Here is a 22,132-nt window from a genome sequence, read left to right as displayed (position 1 = left end):
TTGAACTTAAAAAGATTCATCTTCTTGACATCAGGACTAAAATTATTTTCACTGTACCACCTAACCCAGCCAAAGTAGAACATAAAGTAAAGTAAAGACAGAGTTTATATCCAGCATAGATGTTAGTAATGACTTTCAGCTTAACCTTTAAACACTTTAAAAAAAATCCCCATATTTTATATTCTGTTAATTGTACCCACTCCCTCTTTGAATAGATTATGCCAGATTTTTGACTCATAGGAAACAGCTTTATTTGTACTTTTGTACTGCCTCCTGATTTGAGCAAAATGATAAAATTCAATGTATAAAATTTATAAATGTATAAAAGCACTAAAATAGCAAGTATAGTTTTTACTTGATTAGTTTAACTCTTTTATTGCGTATAACTATCATAATAATCTGCATAATACTGAATTTCATGTGCTTTTAAAGGTAAAGAACTCCTTGTCACTGGAAATCTGTAAGAGAGAACTAAATGAATACTTAGGAGGAATGTTACAGAAGTGATTCTTACTCATACAGAGCATACACTTGATAAAATCTCTGCCGGTCCTGAGATACCATAGAATGAAGAAATGAATTGGCATCAATGGTTCACTCTTTATTTTACTTGAGACTCAAAATGACCAGGTAACATAGTTATAGCATATACTGTTTTCTTCACTTTGCAGACATGGAAAAAGAGGTGCTGTCACTTTAGATGACTTTCTCATTGGCTCTAGTTAAAAAAAAAAAATCAATAAGGGTTACTGGTAGGAAATTATTTTTGTATATGTATATATACATCTATGTATGTATATATGCACACATGTATCCACGTAAATATGTATACATAATTAATGCATATTATATATGTATGTATACATACATATAAATGTATGTGTATGAATGTAAGTATATATGTATACAAATTACCTCTTGCTTATCTGAAGCTAAGAGCTAGGAAAACTAAGAACTTTATGACTTTTTATTTTGGTTTATTTTACTCTTCAGTTTGACTTGCATTTTTGGATCTACACTCATCTCCTACTTGATCCCCACTGAGAAAGTAAAATCACAAAATTAATTACAACAATCAAAACTGAAGTAAAGCAAATTCCGATTTTCCCTATGTCTAAAAGACAAACAAAAAGCCTCAATATTTACTCTTACACCATCACCTTTCTAAAGGAGGTTACTATCACATATGAATACTTTTTGTTGATTGATTTATGACATTTTAATATTATTAATGTTCCTAAAGAATGACTTGATCTGACTCAGAAAGTTGCAGATCTCCTGTCTCAGGCAGTATTCCAGAAGCAATTAAAAGGCCAGTGGAGAAAATATCTGATTCTTGCTCAGTTAGAGTTTGGATTTGATGATATCAGTCATTTCTTCAATGCTGATTTTATATAATCCTATTAGCTGAATCATCAGAATTCATATGTTTTTCATAAACCTTCCAAATGCCCTTATTTACATGATACACCAAATTATCTATTGTGCAGACATCGTTGTTGTATTCATGAAACTTTTCTTCATAATGTCATTGACATATTCCTGATACAGCATTTCTGATGTTTCATATTATTCTTTTTTTCAGATCTCTACTGATCGCCACCTTTCAGTAAAAATAAATAGAAAAGAAAAATGAATAATCAGAATAATGTCACTGAATTTATTCTCTTGGGGCTTTCCCAGAATAAACAAGTTCAGATTTTGTGCTTTCTCATTTTCTTATTTTGTTACATACTTATTTTGATGGGAAATTTCACTGTAATGATTTCTATCACATGTAGCCAGCTCATTGGACAACCCATGTACTTCTTCCTGACTTATTTGTCCTTAATGGATGTTTGCTATACCTCCACAGTGACCCCTAAACTCATCAGTGATATGCTAGCTGAAAGGAAGAGTATTTCCTATACTAACTGTCTGATCCAGCTGTTTACTGTGCACTTCTTTGGAGGAGTAGAAGTCTTCATACTCACAGGAATGGCCTATGACCGATATGTGGCCATTTGCAAACCTCTCCAATACATGGCAATCATGAACAGGGACAAGTGCAATGCTTTGGTCTTGGCTGCTTGTAGTGGGGGGTTTTTACATTCATTTGCACAATTTCTCCTTGCTGCTCTCTTGCCTTTCTGTGGACCTAATGAGATTGATCACTATTTCTGTGACATGTATCCACTGCTGAAACTTGCCTGCACTGATACCCACATATTTGGTCTTCTACTAATAGCCAATTCTGGGATGATTGCATTGGTAGTTTTCATGGTCCTCATAATATCATATGCTGTGATCTTATATACAATTCAGCTACATTCCTCTGAGAGCCGCCAAAAAGCTCTTTCCACGTGTGGTTCCCACATCACTGTTGTGATCCTATTCTTTGGACCTTCACTTTTCATTTATATTAGACCAGCCACCACATTCAAAGAAGATAAAGTTTTTGCTCTTTTTTATACCATCATTGCTCCTATGTTCAATCCTTTGATTTACACTTTGAAGAATTCAGAAATGAAAAATGCCATGAAGAAGTTGTGGAACAGAAACAGATTCAAGAAAAGCAAACAAATGTTCTAAAAAGCATTGCTGGATTTTACTGTGGGCCTTGATGCAATGATAGAATACCAACTCATTCTGCACAGGTTGTTTGAAAGGCTACTCTGGGCTTATAAAACAGTTTGGCATGAGATAAAAAGCTTGAGGAGACTTTAGAGAACAAGTATACTACATTGATCTAACTATTGAGAAAATAAGTCAGGAGTGGCCAAGTGATCTCTCCAAGGTTACAGACCAGAATTTGAACTTGAGTTTTCAGGCTGAAAATTAGGTGGTCTTACCTTCACACCGTTAAATTATGCTAAAGGTAGATAGATTTTGAATTTTGCTAGTGAGGTTCTATTCATATATTGCAATTATACCAGCTTATTTAATTATAAAAAAAAAGTTTTAAAAAGCATCAAATTGCTACTTTTCCTTTATAAGTAATTAAGTTATGGGGAGAGATATATGTCAACATGTCCGAGTCTTTATATCTAATCATAACTTGCTTTTATATAGTAATTTAAGCTATATAAAGCACTTCACTTATGAAAACTCATTTTCCTCACAAAAGCTCTGTAAGGTAGTAGTTATCTTAATCCTCATTTTACAGCTGACAGGCCTGGAACAACAACAACCAAAAAAAAAAAAAAAAAGATTAAGTGCATCATCAAGGAGCACATGGCCAGTTAGCATTTGAGGTTAGATTTGAACTGAGGTCTTCCTGGCTCCATATTTAGAATAGAAGGCCATCCATCCTTCTATTAATGCAACTTTTTTTTTCTTATGCTTATGTTGCCATCTAGATTATCAACTCTCAAGGGGAAATAGTACTGGAAAATGAGACAGTGTTGGCCCATAATGGAATTCACTGATCTTTGTATATGAAATACAATAAATAAGTATATATGTATATATATATATATATATATATATATATATATATATATATATATACACATATATATATGTGTGTGTATTCATGTATGTATATAAGTACCTTATGTGTTTATAAAGGTGCAAGTATAGACATAAGTTGAGGTGTGCGTTACATGCATATATTCATATGTGTATTTACATGGGTATATAGATTTGCATTATAAGTATAAATAATCATAGAAACATGTAAGTATATACTAATGCATACATATGTATTACACATATGTAAATATAGAAAATCTATCTAGCTATCATTTTTTCATACCTATTTCTCTCAATAGCTATGTATCTACTAGTGAGGTATAGAACCAAGAGTAGTCTAATGGAATTCATTTTAATATGCAGCATGTTTTGAGGAGTAGTATTGTGTCTAGGTTAATCTGAGCCTTCCATGAACCTTGAATTAAACTAAAGCTGTTTGTCTTCTTTTTCTTCAACCACTATTTTTTCGCTATTGTTCTTCTATAGTTGTCCTTTCCTTTTTCCTTAAAGGAAAATATGTGTGGATCATTTCCTAAAGATTTAATACTTTGTTATTCTTATTGCATAATTGATTACTTTTAAAAAATGTAGTTGCTCTTTCTTAAGTGGGAATGAATTTATATATGTACATTTTATTTCTATGTGGATATAGTATATACATATATGTATATATTTATATGCATATACATTACTGTTTAATAAGAAATATTAAGCATGGAAAATATTTTTAAAATAAGCTATATTTAGACCAACAGGATAATTTCAGAAAGGCCTGGAGAGACTTACACGAACTGATGCTGAGAGAAATGAGCAGGACCAGGAGATCATTATATACTTCAACAACAATACTATATGATGACCAGTTCTGATGGACCAGGCCATCCTCAGCAACGATATCAACCAAATCATTTCCAATGGAGCAGTAATGAACTGAACCAGCTATGCCCAGAAAAAGAACTCTGGGAGATGACTAAAAACCATTACATTGAATTCCCAATCCCTATATTTATGCCCACCTGCATTTTTGATTTCCTTCACAAGCTAATTGTACAATATTTCAGAGTCTGATTCTTTTTGTACAGCAAAATAACGTTTTGGTCATGTATACTTATTGTGTATCTAATTTATATTTTAATATATTTAACATCTACTGGTCATCCTGCCATCTAGGGGAGGGGGTGGGGGGTAAGAGGTGAAAAATTGGAACAAGAGGTTTGGCAATTGTTAATGCTGTAAAGTTACCCATGCATATATCCTGTAAATAAAAGGCTATTAAATAAAAAAAAATAAGCTATATTTAGAATAAGAAAATAAATATACATAATTGTATGTCATGGCATCATTTCCCTGATGTCATGTTCCTCTTTGAGAATAAAGGACAGATGACAACAACTTGTATAAACGTATGTGAACATCGTGTGTGTATGTGTGTGTGTGTGTGTTTTCTTTCACCATCACCATTTTGTAATACTCTGTCTCTGATTTTTTTGGTTTAAAAATGATTTCTAGCTTTGCTACTAGGTTATTTTCAATTCAGGATGCTTGTTAAATTTTTTATGCTCATGTCTAATATTTCTAATATGTTTAATGTTTATCAGATATTGTTATACTTACATATTATGTTAAGTAATGAAATGATATTCTTTCGGTACTGTGTATAATTAATGTTTTTATAACAACAAACTATGTGACATCTATGTTTAAAGAAGATACATTTTACAATTATTTCAATAGTTGATTTACTAAGTCAATAGTCATTGTTAAATACTCAATATATGTCAGATACAAGATATGTTAAGCACCAGGGAATGCAAAAAAAAAAAATAAGCCATGATATATGTGTTCCACAAGATAATATTCTTATAACTAAAACAACACAGATGTAATATATACATAAAATATATGTGGAAATAGCTTATTTCAGAGTGAATGCACCAGTATGATATGAGGGATAGCAAAAGGTTTCTGTAGAAAGTAAATTTTGAGCATTTTTTTTTCAGTGAAGTCAGGAACAGGAATGCAGGAAAATTAATAAAAATGTGTGAAGGCAAGATATAAAATGCTATGATTAAAAAATATCAATGTAATTGGATCACAGTACATGATGAAGAAAGTAAAGTGTAAATAGATTGTAAAGGTACAAAGCAACAATATTTTGAAAGATTTTAACATGACAACATAACATTTTACATTGAATTTTAGAGCTAACAGTTTGTTTGTTTGTTTGAGTTGAAGGTATGACATGGAAAGACCTGTGCTTTGGGGAAAACTTTTTGTGTCTTAGTAAATAGGAGTGGGAAGAGATGCAGGACTACTAACTAAAAGGATATGTTGATGGCTCAGAAATTAGCTGATGAGGGTCTGCATCAGGAGGCAGCAATATTTATGGAGAGAAGATCATATATGTGGGGAAGTTTATGGGATCATGGAAGGAAATGTGTTTATATATTGCCTACTATTGCCAGGAACGGTGCCAAATACAGTAATAAACAAAGAAATAAATATATAAACAAACATGTGAATAGATAAATAAATAAAGGAATAAATAAATATTATTTTATTTAAGAAGGTAGATATGACAAGACCTAGTAAAAGACTGTATATGTCTGATGAGTGTGAATAAAAAGTTAAGTTCATGGATCTCTGCCACTGAGGTAAGTGAAGTTTGGAGGAGAGGAATGTTTTATGTTAAAAGATATTTTCTTATGGTTCAGATACATAACATTATACTATATTCATTTTATATATCCAATCGGAAGGTGGAGATATGAGAATACAGCTCAAGAAAAAAATTTGGTCTAAGATTAGGTTAGAGTTTAACTTAAACATCAGAGAATTATGAGCATCACAATGATGGAATTAATTCCATCAGTAGAGGGGACTTGTCATCAAAGGAAATCATATAAAAAAGAGAAGAGAAGAAGATCCAGGGAAGACTGTTTAGAGTACTACATATTTATTAAGCATAATCAGGAAAGGAGATTTAGAAAAAGAAGGTTTATAAGGGAGCAAATAGGCAGAAGAAGAACCACAGATGTAATAAAGTCAAAGAAAGAAATGAATATCCAAGGCAAGATGCTGATCAACATTGTCATAAAAGACTTAAGAGGTCCAGAATGATTAGAATTAAGAAAAAGGGACACTGCATTTGATAATTAAGAAGCAATTTCTAATTTTGAAGAAAGTTTCAGTTAATTTGAAGTCACCAGTCAACAGAAGGTTTAGAATTGAATAAATAGAGAAAAAGTCTAAGCATCACATGTACACAGATTTATCAAAAAATTGAACAATGAAGGAGATAAATTTCATATGATGTTAATTTGTGAACATATTAAATGAGATTTATTACTAATATGATAATGATGGCTATGATGATGTAGAGACAAAGAATTTTTGTCTGCAGAAGATATAAAAAAGTTCAATGAAATTCGTAAAAGAGTGAGGGTGCCAGAAGAATCAAACTCCTAGAGAAGACTAGATGGAATAGGATCATCATTATATATATATATATATATATATATATAGAAGAGTTTATTTTGAAGAGATTGATGGTTACTTTTTGATATGAAGAGAAAAGGGGGAGATAGAAGATTTCTGAGTTATAGGAGATGAGGAGGTACAAATAAAATAAAGATCTTGTGAAATGGTCTCATGTTGGGTTTGGGGAATGGATCAGAAATGAAACAGAGTACCTAAGTGGCAGTACTGAGGCTGCAACTAAGAAGACTCATCGTCTGAACTTCAGAGCCAGTCTAAGACACTTAAAAGGTATGTAACTCTGGAAAAATCACTTAATCTATTTACAAAAGTTTCTTCTTTAAAGTAAACAGAATATAAGAAAATAGAAAATCAGTACAGTAGTTTGTCAGTTTGTCAAGAAAATCCTAAATGAGGTCACAAATAGCTGAACAAATGACTAAACAAAGGAATAAAGTATGAGGTTAGGTTCTTAGCAAAGATAATAAACAAGGGGTGGTAAAAAAAAAATCGAGGAGAGTTTTTTTTTTTTTAAGACTACTATAGTAAATAGGATATTTTATTGATCAAGAACATGTATAAGTATTGATTTCTTAAAAGGAGGCCTTATTTGGATTCACATAATATAAATCTGTAGTCTATTCTAAACACAGTTTTATGATTTTCTCCATGTTCATATACCACTATATGAATAAGATGTAAGATATTGGATGTAATTCAAGATGGAAGCTTTCTAATGTAGGTGTAATAATTGGTAATAATAATAGGTAGATAAATTAAGCTTACTTAAATTTGAAGGATAGCATTGAATTGAAAGGATCCATGAGGAGGATGGAAAGATAGTATAATTAGATTAAAATTGATGGCCTAGAAAAGAACTTAAGGGGTAAAATAATTGAAGGCCATAATTAGATACAAGATGATTAGGAATCATAAGGCAAAGGGAGAGATTGAATGATGACATATTATGATCAGATTAAGCAATTTCAAATAGAAAAATTTCAAAATCAATAGTAATACCATTTTCATATTTAGTGAATGTTGAGTGAAAGAGTAGGCCATGAGCACTGACTATATGGATTGACCAAGAAATTAGGATGCTTCAGGGAATAACACTATGCTTGTTGCAGTATCCTAATAAGAAGGCAGAAGATGAGTCAGAGAAAAAATTGTGAAGTGGGAACTGAATTCCCTTTGAAAATATCAAAACTGTGCTAGATGTGGGTAGGTAGTGTATATAAGAAACATAATTAGGTGATACATTTTAATAGAATTAATCTTAAAGGAAGATGAGTTAATGAAAGATGGTATATAGGGAGATTATAGAAATGGCATTATAAACTATGATATAAAAATGTTATGAAGTTGAAGTCTAACTATTAGAATTGGGGTAAAAGTACAGAATTTACATTTTCTTGAATGAGGATGTTCATGTGTAAGTCTATGCACAATACTAAGCAAAACAAGGTGATGCAGAGGATAGGCAAAAATGAGAGTCAAGAAAGGGTCCAATATTGGGGATGGGTGGAGGATGATCATTATTTTATATTATTTACATATCTCCTAAAAGAACTGAGCATGTTTAGGCTAGAGAATAGGAGATAATATGAAGAACTAAAAGGGGAAATGAATATTGTCCTCGCATATCTGAAGAGATGTCCTCTGGATAAGAATTGGCCCCAGAGTGTAGAATTAGACATAATGAATAGATATTGAAAAGAAACACTTTTAATTCAATGTCACAAAAAGTTTAATTCACCAAGAGTTTAGGGTTTTAGAGGATATTGGTTCTCCTTCCTTAGAGATTTTCAAATAGTAGGTACATAATTGTGTTTCAGGCACACAAGATCAGAGGGCTTCTTTTTCTCTTCCTCCTCCATTTTCTGCTCCTCCTCCTCCTCCTTGTTCTTCTCCTCCTCCACCTCTTCCTCTTTCATCTTCTTCTGCTTCTTTTTCTGCTTCTGCTTTCACTTCTGTTTCTTCTGTGTCTGCTTCTTTTGGTTAGAGGACAAGGAATGATGAGATACTCTCAGAAAATCTTTCTACTACTGTAATTTGTTGCCTTTAAATTAAAGCAGTAAAAAAAAGATACCATATAGCTAATTGTGTGAATTGATTGTTGGTATATTAGTGTTGGGTATTATTGAGCACCAGTACATAAACACAACACACACACAGAGAGAGAGAGAGAGAGAGAGAGCGCAAGACCGAAAGACAGAGACAGGGGCAGAGACAGGCCATTGCCACCAAGATGAATTTAGAGGGAAGGATGAATTGAAATGCATAAAAAACTCAATTAATGAATATAGATTTTTACAATAGTCCAAATGTGTAATAGAGTGAAATCTGTGTAAGTAGAAAGGAGGACATATGTGGAAAATGTTGGAAATAAAAGTAAATAAATTAGACAGATAAAAAGGAATAACTAGTCTTGCCAATTCAGACAACAGCTCAGATTGATTGGACTTTAGGAATATCTCTATGTCAGTCCACTTAGTGGTGGAAAATTCCTCTCTTGTACTTGGTAATACTTTGTGTTTAAAACCAGATCATTTATTCCAGAGTTCACTTTCCTTTGTGAAAAAGTTTTTCTAACCAAACTTTCTTCATGGCATTCCTCATGTCAGTATTTCTAAATGAATAGATGAGAGGATTGAACATGGGAGCAATAATGGTATAAAAGAGGGCAAATACCTTATCTCCATTGACAGAATTGCCAGTAGGCACATAGGTGAAGATGAGGGGCACAAAGAACATGATGACCACAGTAATGTGTGATCCACAGGTGGAGAGTGCCTTGCGCCGACCCGCTGAGGATTGAGTCCTCAAAGTAGTCAGAATGATGATATAAGAAATAATCAAGGCAACAAAGGTCAAAATAGACAGCATGCCAGTGGTACTAATTATCACAATAGCAATGAAGAAAGTGTCTGTACAGGCCAGCTTTAGCAAAGGAAAGACATCACAGAAATAGTGGTCTATTTTATTGGGGCCACAGAAAGGCAGCTGAATAGCAATCAACACCTGCATGATTGAATGAAGGAATGCCCCTATGCAAGAGGCCATCACAATAAGACGGCATACCTGTCTACTCATGATGACCATGTAATGTAATGGCTTGCAGATGGCTACGTAGCGATCAAAGGCCATTGCCACCAAGATGAAAATTTCTGTGGCACCAAAGAAATGAGCATAGAACATCTGGGCCATGCAGTTGTTGTAGGAGATAGTCGTTTTGTAAGCCAATAAATCCACAATCAATTTTGGGGCAACAGTGGAGGTGAAACAGACATCAAGGAAGGAAAAGTAACTGAGGAAAAAGTACATGGGCTGTTCATTGAGTTGACTATATCTGATGGTGGTCAGGATGAAAAAATTTCCCAGCAAGATCATAAGATAGCAAAATGAAAAAAGAATAAAAAAGACTTGCTTGACTATTGAATCTTGATTATTGAATAGACCCATGAGGATAAATTCAGTGACATTGTTTCTATCTCCCATGACTTCAATACTGAGATTCTTGTAGAGGAAAAAGTATACCTAAAACTAGAAAAAATAGGGATAATATTAGTTATTTTTGTTAAACACCAGCAGTGTTAACTAGGAATTTTCCTAACTTTCAAGGGAAAGAACATGATGCTTATTAAGGTCTTCATTCCATTTTAATATTGCTAGTCAATAAGCATTATTTTAGTGCATACTTTGTTCCTAAGGAAGATGCCAAGTGTTAGAATCACAAAGAAAGATGAAACAGAATTTTGGATTTCTTGATCTCTGTCGCCCCCTCCCCTTCCCACTTTTTTCCTCTCTCCCTCTCTTTCCTCCCTTTCTTCTTTTCCCTCTCTTTACCCTCCCCTCTTTCCCTTTTCCCTCCCCCCTTTTCTCTCTCCCTGTCACCCCCCCCACCTCAACAATCATTATTAAGTGACTTGTTCAGGTCACAGAGCTGAGGCCAAATTTGAACTCATGTCTTCCTGATTACAGGGTCAGAACCTCTAGTCATTATCCAACGTTGCTATCCAATGATTTGAGCAATTTTAAAGGAAGCCAGGGAGAACAATAGGAGGAGGCAAACAGAGAAAGCATTCTAACTGTGGAAGGGAGCATTAATTAAAATAAATTCAGTCAAGAAATAAGAATGTTACAAGCTAAATCATAGACACTATGGGAGAATAAATTATTAAAGATGGATTAGACAGATAAATATAGATATAAATATGGATATAGATATGGATATGCAAAGGGAACCAGATCATCAAGGACTTTGAATGCATAAAAAAGAATGTTATATTTGACCTGAAGGCCATATTGAGCTACTAGAGTTTTTGGCATGGATTGAACCAAATGTTAGGAAATTTACTTTGTTAATTGAGGGAAGGATGAATTGAAATGCATTAAAAAACTCGATTAATGAATATAGATTTTTACAATAGTCCAAATGTGTAATAGGGTGAAATCTGTGTAAGTAGAAAGGAGGACATATGTGGAAAATGTTGGAAATAAAAGTAAATAATAAATAGTAAATATAGTAAGGCTTAATATAATATTTAGTCTGCACTGTAGATTAGAAGTTCAGGATGACACCAAAGTTTTGAACCTATGTGACTAGAAGGATGATAGTACATTAAAAATAATAGAAAATTGGGAGTAAAAGATGCTTTGGGGAGAAAACAATGATTTCTGTTTCAGACATATTGAGTTTGAAGAATCTATACCAGTCAAGACTTCCAGAAGGCAAATTGTTAGTCATGAGTGTAGCTAAGGATAGATACTCTGGATTAATGTAGAGAGCTATCATGAAAGTTATAATTAAATTACATTGTGAGTGGGTGAAGTGAAAGCAGAAGGACAAAAAAAATATCCTTGGGGTACTTCACAAGTCAGGAGTGTGAAGTGGATTGTGATCCAAAAGATGATAGTGTTCTGATATATTACCTTAAATTCATTGAATTGTTGTTCTGGGGTTATAATTTGAGAAAGGATATAAAATGGCATATTATTTCAGATTAGAAAGCAACATGATTTAGAACATGTATCTTAGTAAACCATTTAATAATTACAAATGAATTTCCTATATTGATTATTTTCACTGACTCAAAGATACCACTACTATGTTTTACACTGGAAGTAAAATAAACAGAAAGATAATGATCTGTACAGGTAATGGGAATAATGCAGTTTAACCTAATTAAAGAGAATGAAATGGCATAAATTCAGAAAAATTAAAGAAAATAATTATATTAAAAATAAAGGAATATTATAAGTATTAAGTAATAATGAAGAAAAATATTTTATGGAGACATGAGGAAATAACAAATAATGCTAATTTTTTTAATTTATTCTTCCTTCTAGATTTATGATTTCAACAGCAACCACTTTACAATTTAAATATGTCTTATATATTCTAACTCAAGGATAAAATTATCTTCTCATGGTTTCGCAAAATTCTCTCCTTATTATGCTTTATTAATTATATTATTATAAATTTCAATGGCAAGTAAAGAAAAGGAAGTAAAGCAAATTATAAACACAATGATATAATTGTAATTAAAGCCAGCATTAAAGTACTGAAGGGAGCAAGACAAAAATCAATCCATTAGCAAATATTTTAAACAATTAATATCCTCTAGGCATTGCACAAACCATTATTAGGCAGCATAGAAAGCTTATAAAATATACAAATATGGATATAAATAGAGAAAGCATATAAAATGTATATATTTTCAAAATTTCTGCATATCATATGGAAAGTTTACATAGAAATGATGGTAATTCATCACAATTATTCCCTAAATTTCCCTTATTCTGTGAATGATAAACTTATCAAGAGTAAAGATTGTCTTTTTTATATGACTCATTCAGGCTATAGGTTATTCATTAGAAGAAGGAAGGGAAAGCAGGGAAGGAAGGGAAGGAAAGGAAGAAAGGGAAGGAAAGGAAAGAAGAGAAAGAAAGGAAGGAAGAGAAGGAAGGGAACATTAGTTTGTTAGTCAGTCTAATACTACTCCTTTCCCATACTTTTCTTCTGAGCATCCCAAATACTGAGTTAGCTCAGGCAATACTTGTGTCAATCTCATTATCAATGTGGATATCTCTGGAAAGTAAACTGGCAAGGAAAGAAAAAACTTATCCAATTTTTCCATAGCATTCAGAACTTCACCATTTATTCTAACTGATGGTGAAAATCTTTATGGGAGAGCAATGAAAGCTTCAGCCTGGATTATTCAGTATTCATTATTAGAATTGTTTGCATTGATGAGATTACAGATAATTATAATCTTAATTTTTATAGTGTTATGAAAATAATTTAAAAGGCTGACATATCTTCAAGTACTAGAAATAAAATCCCTGCTTCTTTGGCATAATAATATATCTAAGTTATATAACATTTAATGTAAAAAATATTTTTACTGTAAACAATCTAATGAGGTGCATAGTGTAAATATCATTCTTACTTCTACATAAACAAACTGGCATAGGGAGAATTATGGGGCATTCCCAAATATTTGCTGCTAAAATGTAGAGTTCTTGAACACAGATTCTCTCCCTTCATATCCAATGTTATGTCCCTTCTTATCATTTTATTTCATATCATTTATCAAGAAAATTAAATAAGTTTTTTTGACTATGACTAGTTGAAATCTTCTTAAGCATTGATCAAAACAATAATTGAAACCATTTAAGAGTCAGTTTCTGAAATTCAGCCTCATCTAAGAATTAGAAAAATTTTAATGTACAGAGAAATAGCACATCAGTTATAACCCACAGCTTATTTATAATATGATTATGCAATAATAAAAAGATCAGTAAAAGGAGATAATTTTTTCTAGACATGAGCCACAAATATATTGAGCTGACATAAGGGGAAAGCTCTGAGAAAAGCATTTCAGGACATTGCATCAAGATCATTTGAAATGATATTGCAATAGCCTCTGATGACAATGTGAGCATACTCAGGTGGTGGTATATTTAAATTCCATTTAACTGAAACAGAAGTGAAATTCATGTGGTTCTGAAATAGTAGAAAAGAAATGTAGTTATTTATTACTTCAAGGTGGCCTCTGTTTCACTGCTGTAACTGTGATAATAGACTTTTACCTTAGAAGGCCCAGAACAATCTTGATACAAGCCAATTGAACCTTTTCTAGATAACATATAATGAGTTTCAAAGGGAAATGTTGGATATTAGGGCACCATGTAAAAAGAAGAAAAAAAGAAACAGTATAAGCATGACCATCCTTTCAACTGACCCTCAGAGAAACAGGTTGGATCTCTGAAGAAGCTATCTCAATACCTCCAAAAACTTTTGAAATCATGAAAATTTCTAACAAAGACTATGTTGATATATTTTTTTCTCCATAAGATACTATAGAGACAAAAAATTCCTTTTCATCAACTAACCACTTACTCATCTTTAATTACTTAGAATTTATATAGATGTATAATTTTATATCAGGTAATACATGAAAGAGATCACATCATCTGAAAATTTCAATTAAGTGTGACTTTAAGTCCATATAAAGAAAGATTGAGATCCTGAGCATGATATACAGATTCAGGAGCCAGAGAAACTCAATTGAAATTCTACCATTGTTATGGAAATATTTTTCAGTTGCTTAACCTCTCAAGGGGTAAGATATCTCATCTGAAAATAGATGGGATTATTCCACATGGTTTCTATCTTTCCTTAAAGCTTCAAATCTGAGATATTCTATAGTTTATTATTCTAGGTCTCATTTTGGGTAAGAATTGAATTACAAAGCACAAAAGATGGAGAGCTGACCTCATTTCTAGTAAACTCCGGGTCAAGACAACTGACATTTATTGTTTCAGTGTGTCACTGAACAAGTCACTTTTCTCATAATGTTCAAAACAGATCTCTATTCTGAGGAGTTAAGATAACTTTTTTGAAAAAAAATCAAAAATCCACTTTCCCTCTCCCCCACCCCAATAACAGAATTACTTTATATGAGGAAGACTTACTTTCCTTACTTACCTCCTAGTGAATATTATAATTGTTTATATTACTGAAAAGATTCAACTATTAAAACACTGTGGAATAAATTACCAAGTATGACATTTTAATAACACAGACTAATGAAAATCCCTTCCATGACACAAAATGCCATTCCAGATATCAAATTATTTGCATTCCATTGTTGGGGATAAAATGACAATTATTTTATGTTTATTGATATATTAAAATCACTTTTAATTCCTTTATTTATTCAGATATCTCATTTTATTTTTTTCCCGTTGTGTCTATCAACTACTGATGAAAATTCCTTGCTTTCTTTCTTCATTTCATCTATTTTAGCCATTTGGATTTTTAGCTTGTTCTTATTCATTATAATGTCAAAAACAATATATTCTACAATTTTCTTTTTTTTTTTTTTCATCAGCTAACTCATATGCTACAAATTTCTTCAGGTAACTCCTATTGAATCTAATAGCCTCAGTGCACAAAATCATAAACTTAAGAAATGGAAGGGACTTTAGAAGTATCTAGTCTACTAGGCTAGATTTTACAGATAAGAAGAATGAGGTCTAAGGAAGAAAAAATGAGTTGTCAAAGTTATTCATCTATTAATCTAGAAATCATAATTCAGCACACTTTCCACTGGATCATATTTTCTGTTGCCATGATTTGTTTGTTTGTTTGTTTGTTTGTTTTTGGCCAGGACAAAGATTTTAAAAGATGATCCCTTTATTAAATATTGAACACAATTATCCTTTTTTCTTTCATTGTGTTTTGCATTTTAAATTTTAAAAACGTCTCACAAGTACCCAGGAAAGATTTTTATAAACATCATATTTTATTTGTAGTTCTTTCATAGACTAGTTATGTGACATTTGCCAAGCTGTTTTTCTTATTTGCATCTCAGAAACCTGATCTTGAAAATGAGCTGGAAAAAAAAAAAAATCATTCCAAGGATGCTGCATGCATTCAAAGGGAAAGCTAGAAAATTTGAGTCCCTTACAGAAAACTTTTATCTTTTGAATGTCCCAGCTCCACTGGACTTCCTGAAATAATTTCTTAGTTTCTCCATCTTATACCATGAGAGAACCACACTGACAAAATGAAAAGAAAACTGGACCATGAGTCAGAAAAAGCTGATACATGCCTCACCTTTGCCATTTTTCAGTTATGTATTCCTCATCCAACTGATCAGCTTCTTTAACTTTTGGCTTCTTCATCTGTGACATGCAGAAAGTGGGATATGAAGTATCATCTTCCAGTAATCTGTGTAGATCCTCAAAATAGATAATGGATAGTCACTTTTTTTCAGACTTTAAATGTAAATGAGTACTGAATTGGAAAATAGAATTACTTCAGGGCATTACTAGGAAAAATGAAAAATAAAAGGAAGTAGAAATCCCAACCTATCCTCACATCATTACATAAAGAACTTTTGAAATGTCATTTTCAAATAAAGTTCATACTTTGCCTCATATTCTGAGGCATTTAATACTAAGTAATATATTGATCAAAATAAAAAATAGAAAGTTCTGATGATTCCAAGATACAAATTGATTCTTATTAATTTATTTGCCAACAATAATGCCATCAGATACTTCTTATCTCTTGTTTTCTGTAAAATTAAGACTCCACAGGTGTTTTTAGGTCAACTATCCTGTGCTGAGCAGTTCATTTAAGTTCAGCCTATATTTTTAGAGCCTTGCCAACTCTGATATCCTAGATTCTACCTAATATTACTCTTACTGCTATCATTCTTTGGTTATACATATTGAAGTTCTTCTCAACAGTAAAATTCTAGGTTATATAGTAGCATGTTTTAATTCTCAAATATGTTGTTTTTATGATCATCCAGATAAATTATACTGACTAATGAGGATTGTTTATAGTCAGCAGAGAGATCTCAGGATTCATCCCCAAGGAATTGTTTGGCTGCCTTGTATAAAATAAGTGGCAGATAGTCATCAAGAGACAATTTTTATTGAATAAGTAGTACAGATTCTAGTATATTAAGAGCATAAAAGTGATCAGGGCCATACAGTTAGGAAGTGTTAAATGCCTGAGGTCAGATTTGAACTCAGGTTTCAATGTTTAATAAAGATATCATCTGTTTGAAATCTTTACCCAGGCCATTAAAAAATAAACAAACAAAAACTACATAAAGCAATTTTATTTAAAAAAAAAAAAGGAAAAATACTTTTTTTCAAATAAAATGAAATCATTGTTATCAACAATGTATGGGAATGAAGCTAAAAATACCCTGAAAAGTAATCTTTAGGGAGAAAAATATATGTGTGTGTATGTGTGTGTGTGTGTGTGTGTGTGTCTGTGTATATATATATATATACATAATGTGTGTGTGTATATATATACATACACACACACACATATAAACTATTTCATCAATACAAAAGCAGAAGATGCATTCTATGAATTTACACACATACTTCCCCACACACATGTATATGTATATAATACACATATATGTTGTTTAGTTCTTTCATTCAAATCTAATTATGCATGACCATATTTAGATTTTCTTGGCAAAGATAGTGGTGTCGTTTGCCATTTCCTTATCTAGCTCATTTTAAAGATAAGGAAACTGGGGCAAACTTATTTAAGTGATTTGCTAAGAGTAAAACAAGTCATACATGTTTGAGGCTGGATTTTAAAGTCAGTTCTTCTTGTTTTCAAGTTCTGTACTCTTTATTCTATTTGCTGTAGCATCTAGCTGCTTCTACAAGCCCACACACATATTATATACACAATCTTTTTTTTTAATTTTCAATTCCATATTTCATCCCTCCTTTGCCCCCTTTCCCATTTATTGAGAAGGCAAGAAATATAACAACTATTATACACATAAATCCTGCAAAACATATTTTGATATAATCCATTTAAAAAAGAGAGAGAAACAAGAATAAAAAAATCTTCAGTGTTGAGAAAAATAATTATTTTTTCAAATATTAATAATAAATTATTAATCACGACTGAAGTTTTTTTCTACACCCTCATCCAGAAATCAACCAGTGTGAGAAATCTTTGAAAAAGACTTATATAAGCTAAGATTTAATCAAACTGTAAAATAAATTCTAAATTTAGGCTAATAGGTGGCTTTCCTCTTCTTGTATTTCCTCAGACATGTTGGGGAACTGTGAATTATACATTTTGGCATACAAGTAACATGGAAATTGAAAAATCACTTTGACCAAGAGTTTGGTGACCTATGTCATATATCTGAAAACCCTCATTGGAAAATAGCCCCATCTTTAATGGTAATAATCATTTTCTCATGAATTGTTAATCAATCAGAGTCGATTGTCATCATCAAGAGTACCTGCTGTAAGCTGTGAGCCCACTGCCATGAGGGGTCTTTCACATTCAAGAGGTCCACTGACCTCTTTTATTAATAAGCCTACTAGCATAATGTTCTCTTGGTTTTGGTTATTTTGCTCTTCAATATTTCATATAAATCTGTCCATGTTTTTTTCTAACATCGTCAAGCTCATTTTTTCTTTCTTTTTTTTTTTTTAACGCAAAGTTCCTTACTTTGAAAACACATGTATAGTTTTCAACATACACCCTTGTAAAGCCTTTTGTTCCAATTTTTTCCCCTTCCATCCTCCCATTCACTCCATCAAATGGTTGATGATAGTGAATTTTTAAGCTCCCTTCCTCTTTTCTTAAGTGATTTATACATACATCCATTGTCCTCTGTCAGATTTTATAGCCTCAGAATGTAGATACCCATTACAGAGAGAGAGAGAAATTGATAAAAATTTTATGTTCTGTATGTACTTTGAGGGAAAAATGTGAATGTTGTTTAAAAACTGAGAATATAACCATAAAGTACTTTCAGAAAGAAAACCAGAAATTTCAGAACAATGCCTCCTATCTCTGTATATTTCTAATCTGAATTTAGATGGACTTAGAATTAGATGGATAAAGTTTGTGAGAGGGAAAGGATCTAAGACATCATTTGGTTTAGCTTTGACATTTTCCAAATGAAATTAAAAAAAAAAGATAAGAAAAGTCAAATGACTTGGCCAAAATCACAAGAATTATCATTATGGTCAACATAAAAACACATGCCACAAAACAAACAATGTTGAATTATACACAAATTTTTTTTTCCAGAGACAAAATATTAGGCAGTTAGTAAATTTTATATACTGATTTCTTATTAGCATACTTTGTCATAGGTGCTATATTCATAACAATTCTGGGAAATAGGGGCTATTACTCCATTTTTTTATTGCTATCCTTTGTTCTTGAAGAGGCCCAAAATGACATCACTAAGACTAATTAGTGTATCCAACTGTGGCTGCTTAAACCAATGTAAGCTCAGAATTCTCCACTACAAACTGGACACAAATAGTCCCTATGAACATTTTGAGTAGTTTCCCTAGCTGCCTATCTCGCATTTCTTCTAATCTAATTCAATTCTGCTTTTCTCCTAGATCATAGCACTTTCCCTGATGAGGGCACACCATGCTTAGCATTTTTGTACTATAGTGTCTTCTATGTAGCACAATTATGTTCTTAAGAGAGTCCCTGAGAGTGTCTTTGAATCATTTTTCTGACCATTTTGTGAGCACTCACCACATGTGATTTCTTCACAAAATATTTTTTTTGGCAAGCATACATTTGCCATTCCAACAATGTGGCCAGCCAATGGAAATGAGACACACAGAAATTAAACAAATTGTCCAGTATTATAGTTGTTTTAAGTGTCTGAAGCAAAATTCAAATTTGAATTTCCATTGCTCTAAATCTGACATTATAGATAATACCTGGCCACTTAACATATAACTAGAATTACATACACACACACACACACACACACACACACATATACACACTATAGGTGTACTTTCAGAAACAATTGGTGAGCTTTTTAACTTTCTTGTTGTTGTGGACATTTTGATTTTTATTACATCCCTAGAACTAAGTACAACTTCTGACACATAGTAGGTACTTAGTAAATGTTGATCAAAATTTTTTGAAAAGGAATTTTGCCCTGCTAGAGCTATATGCAGCCATTTGTCTTGGCCGACCAAGTTCTAATATCACCTTTAAAATCAGTGATTTACACTATTGATCAGAGAAATGCAAATTAAGACAACTCTGAGATACCACTATACACCTGTCAGATTGGCCAGAATGACAGGGAAAGATAATGCAGAATGTTGGAGGGGATGTGGGAAAACAGGGACACTGATACATTGTTGGTGGAATTGTGAATACAGCCATTCTGGAGAGCAATTTGGAACTATGCCCAAAAAGTTATCAAATTGTGCATACCCTTTGATCCAGCAGCGTCTCTACTGGGCTTATACCCCAAAGAGATACTAAAAAAGGGAAAGGGACCTGTATGTGCCAAAATGTTTATGGCAGCCCTGTTTGTAGTGGCCAGAAGCTGGAAAATGAATGGATGCCCATCAATTGGAGAATGGTTGAGTAAATTGTGGTATATGAATGTTATGGAATATTATTGTTCTGTAAGAAATGACCAGCAGGATGAATACAGAGAGGATTTGGGAGACCAATGAACTTGTGAGCGAAATGAGAGAACCAGGAAATCATTATATACCTCAACAACGATACTGTATGAGGATGTATTCTATGGAAGTGGATTTCTTCAACAAAGACAAGATCTAACTTAGTTTCAATTGATCAAGGATGGACAGAAGCAGCTACACCCAAAGAAAGAACACTAGGAAATGAATGTAAACTGCTTGCATTTTTGTTCTTCCTCCCAGGTTACTTATACCTTCTAAATCCAATTCTCCCTGAGCAACAAGAAAACTGTTCGGTTCTGCACACATATATTGTATCCAAGATCTACTGTAATCTATTTAACATGTATAGGACTGCTTGCCATCTTGGGGAGAGAGTGGAAGGAGGGAGGGGAAAAATCGGAACAGAAGTGAGTGCAAGGGATAATGTTGTAAAAATTACCCTGGCATGGGTTCTGTCAATAAAAAGTTATTTAATAAAAAAAAGATTTAAAAAAAATAAATAAAATCCGTGATTTAGAGTAGGGAATTTCTCTAATGCTTGCAGTTTTAACATCATTTATTGTAGAAACTTAATTTTTATAAAGCTTTACATTTTCAAAACATATGGATTTCATTGTTGCAAAACCTGGTGTTACAAAGTTTTCTCCCTCCCTTTCCCAACCCCCTCTCCTAGATGACAACTAATTCAATAAATATGTTAAACATGCGCAATTACTCTATATAATTTTATGCAATTTTTACAATTACATTTACAATGATCATATTCACAAGACAAAGCAGATCAAAAAGGAAACAATGGGGAAAACAAAATGCAAGCAAACAATAAAAAAGAGAAAATACCATGTTGTGATCCACATTCAGAGCTCACAAACCTCTATCTGGGTACAGATGTCTTTCTCCATCACAAGATTATTGTCTTAAATCACATCTTTGTTGAAAAGAAATATGTCTGTAAGAATTGATCATTATACAATTGTGTTGCTGTATACAATGTTCTCTTGGTTAAACTAACTTCACTTAGCATTATGTTCATGTACGGTTCTCCAGGCCTTTCTGAAATCATCCTTCTGATCTTTTCTTAAAGAATAATGTTCCATAACATTCATATTCAGCCATTCTCCAACTGATGGGCATACACTCAGTTTCCACTTTCTTCTCACTACAAAAAGGGCTACCACAAACTTTTTCTGCACACATGGGTCCCTTTTTTCTCCTTTAAGACCTCTTTGGGATATAAGCAGAGTAAAAACTGCTGGATCAAAAGATATGCACAGTTGAATAATCCTTTGGGCATAGTTCCAAATTGCTCTCTAGAATGGTTAGATCCATTCACAACTCCACCAGAAATGTTTTAATGTCTTAGTTTTCCTATATTCCTTAAAACATTTATCATTGTCTTTTCATTCAATCTTAACCAATCTGAGAGGTGGGTACCTTAGAGTTGTTTTAATTTGCATTTCTCTTATCAATATATAGAGTGCCTTTTCACACTACCAGCATTATTTTCAATTTCTTCATCTGAAAATTGTCTGTTCATATCCTTTGATCATTTATGAATTTGAGAATGACTTCAATTCTTAAATATGAGTCAATTCTCTATAATTTTTAGAAATGAGGCCTTTATCAGACTCTTGAATGTAAAAATATTTTCCCAGTTTATTGGTTCCCTTCTAAGCATGTCTGCATTATTTTTGTTTGTATA

General features: G+C 32.4%; 2 protein-coding genes across 2 annotated transcripts in view; one reads left to right on the top strand and one right to left on the bottom strand.

Moving 5' to 3' along the window:
* Positions 1-1,629: 1,629 nt before the first annotated feature.
* LOC100931874 (olfactory receptor 4P4-like) lies at positions 1,630-2,571 on the top strand. The gene has a single exon (XM_003773805.2). It carries the CDS (start codon positions 1,633-1,635, stop codon positions 2,569-2,571), a length of 939 nt encoding a protein of 312 aa, XP_003773853.1. The 5' UTR covers positions 1,630-1,632.
* A 6,548-nt stretch (positions 2,572-9,119) lies between these two features.
* The window catches only part of LOC100932136 (olfactory receptor 4P4-like), a 49,339-nt gene continuing 36,326 nt past the window's right edge, over positions 9,120-22,132 (bottom strand). The window contains exons 3-4 of the mRNA XM_003773806.2: positions 16,061-16,185; positions 9,120-10,476 (exon numbers count right to left, since the gene is read on the bottom strand). Of these exons, the coding sequence (XP_003773854.1) occupies positions 9,496-10,431 (936 nt within the window). The 5' untranslated portion in view covers positions 10,432-10,476; positions 16,061-16,185 and the 3' untranslated portion in view covers positions 9,120-9,495. The remainder of the gene's footprint in view (positions 10,477-16,060; positions 16,186-22,132) is intronic.

Source organism: Sarcophilus harrisii, chromosome 6, assembly GCF_902635505.1.
Source record: "Sarcophilus harrisii chromosome 6, mSarHar1.11, whole genome shotgun sequence".
Classification (NCBI taxonomy): domain Eukaryota; kingdom Metazoa; phylum Chordata; class Mammalia; order Dasyuromorphia; family Dasyuridae; genus Sarcophilus; species Sarcophilus harrisii.
This window is presented reverse-complemented; position numbering and strand designations above follow the sequence as displayed.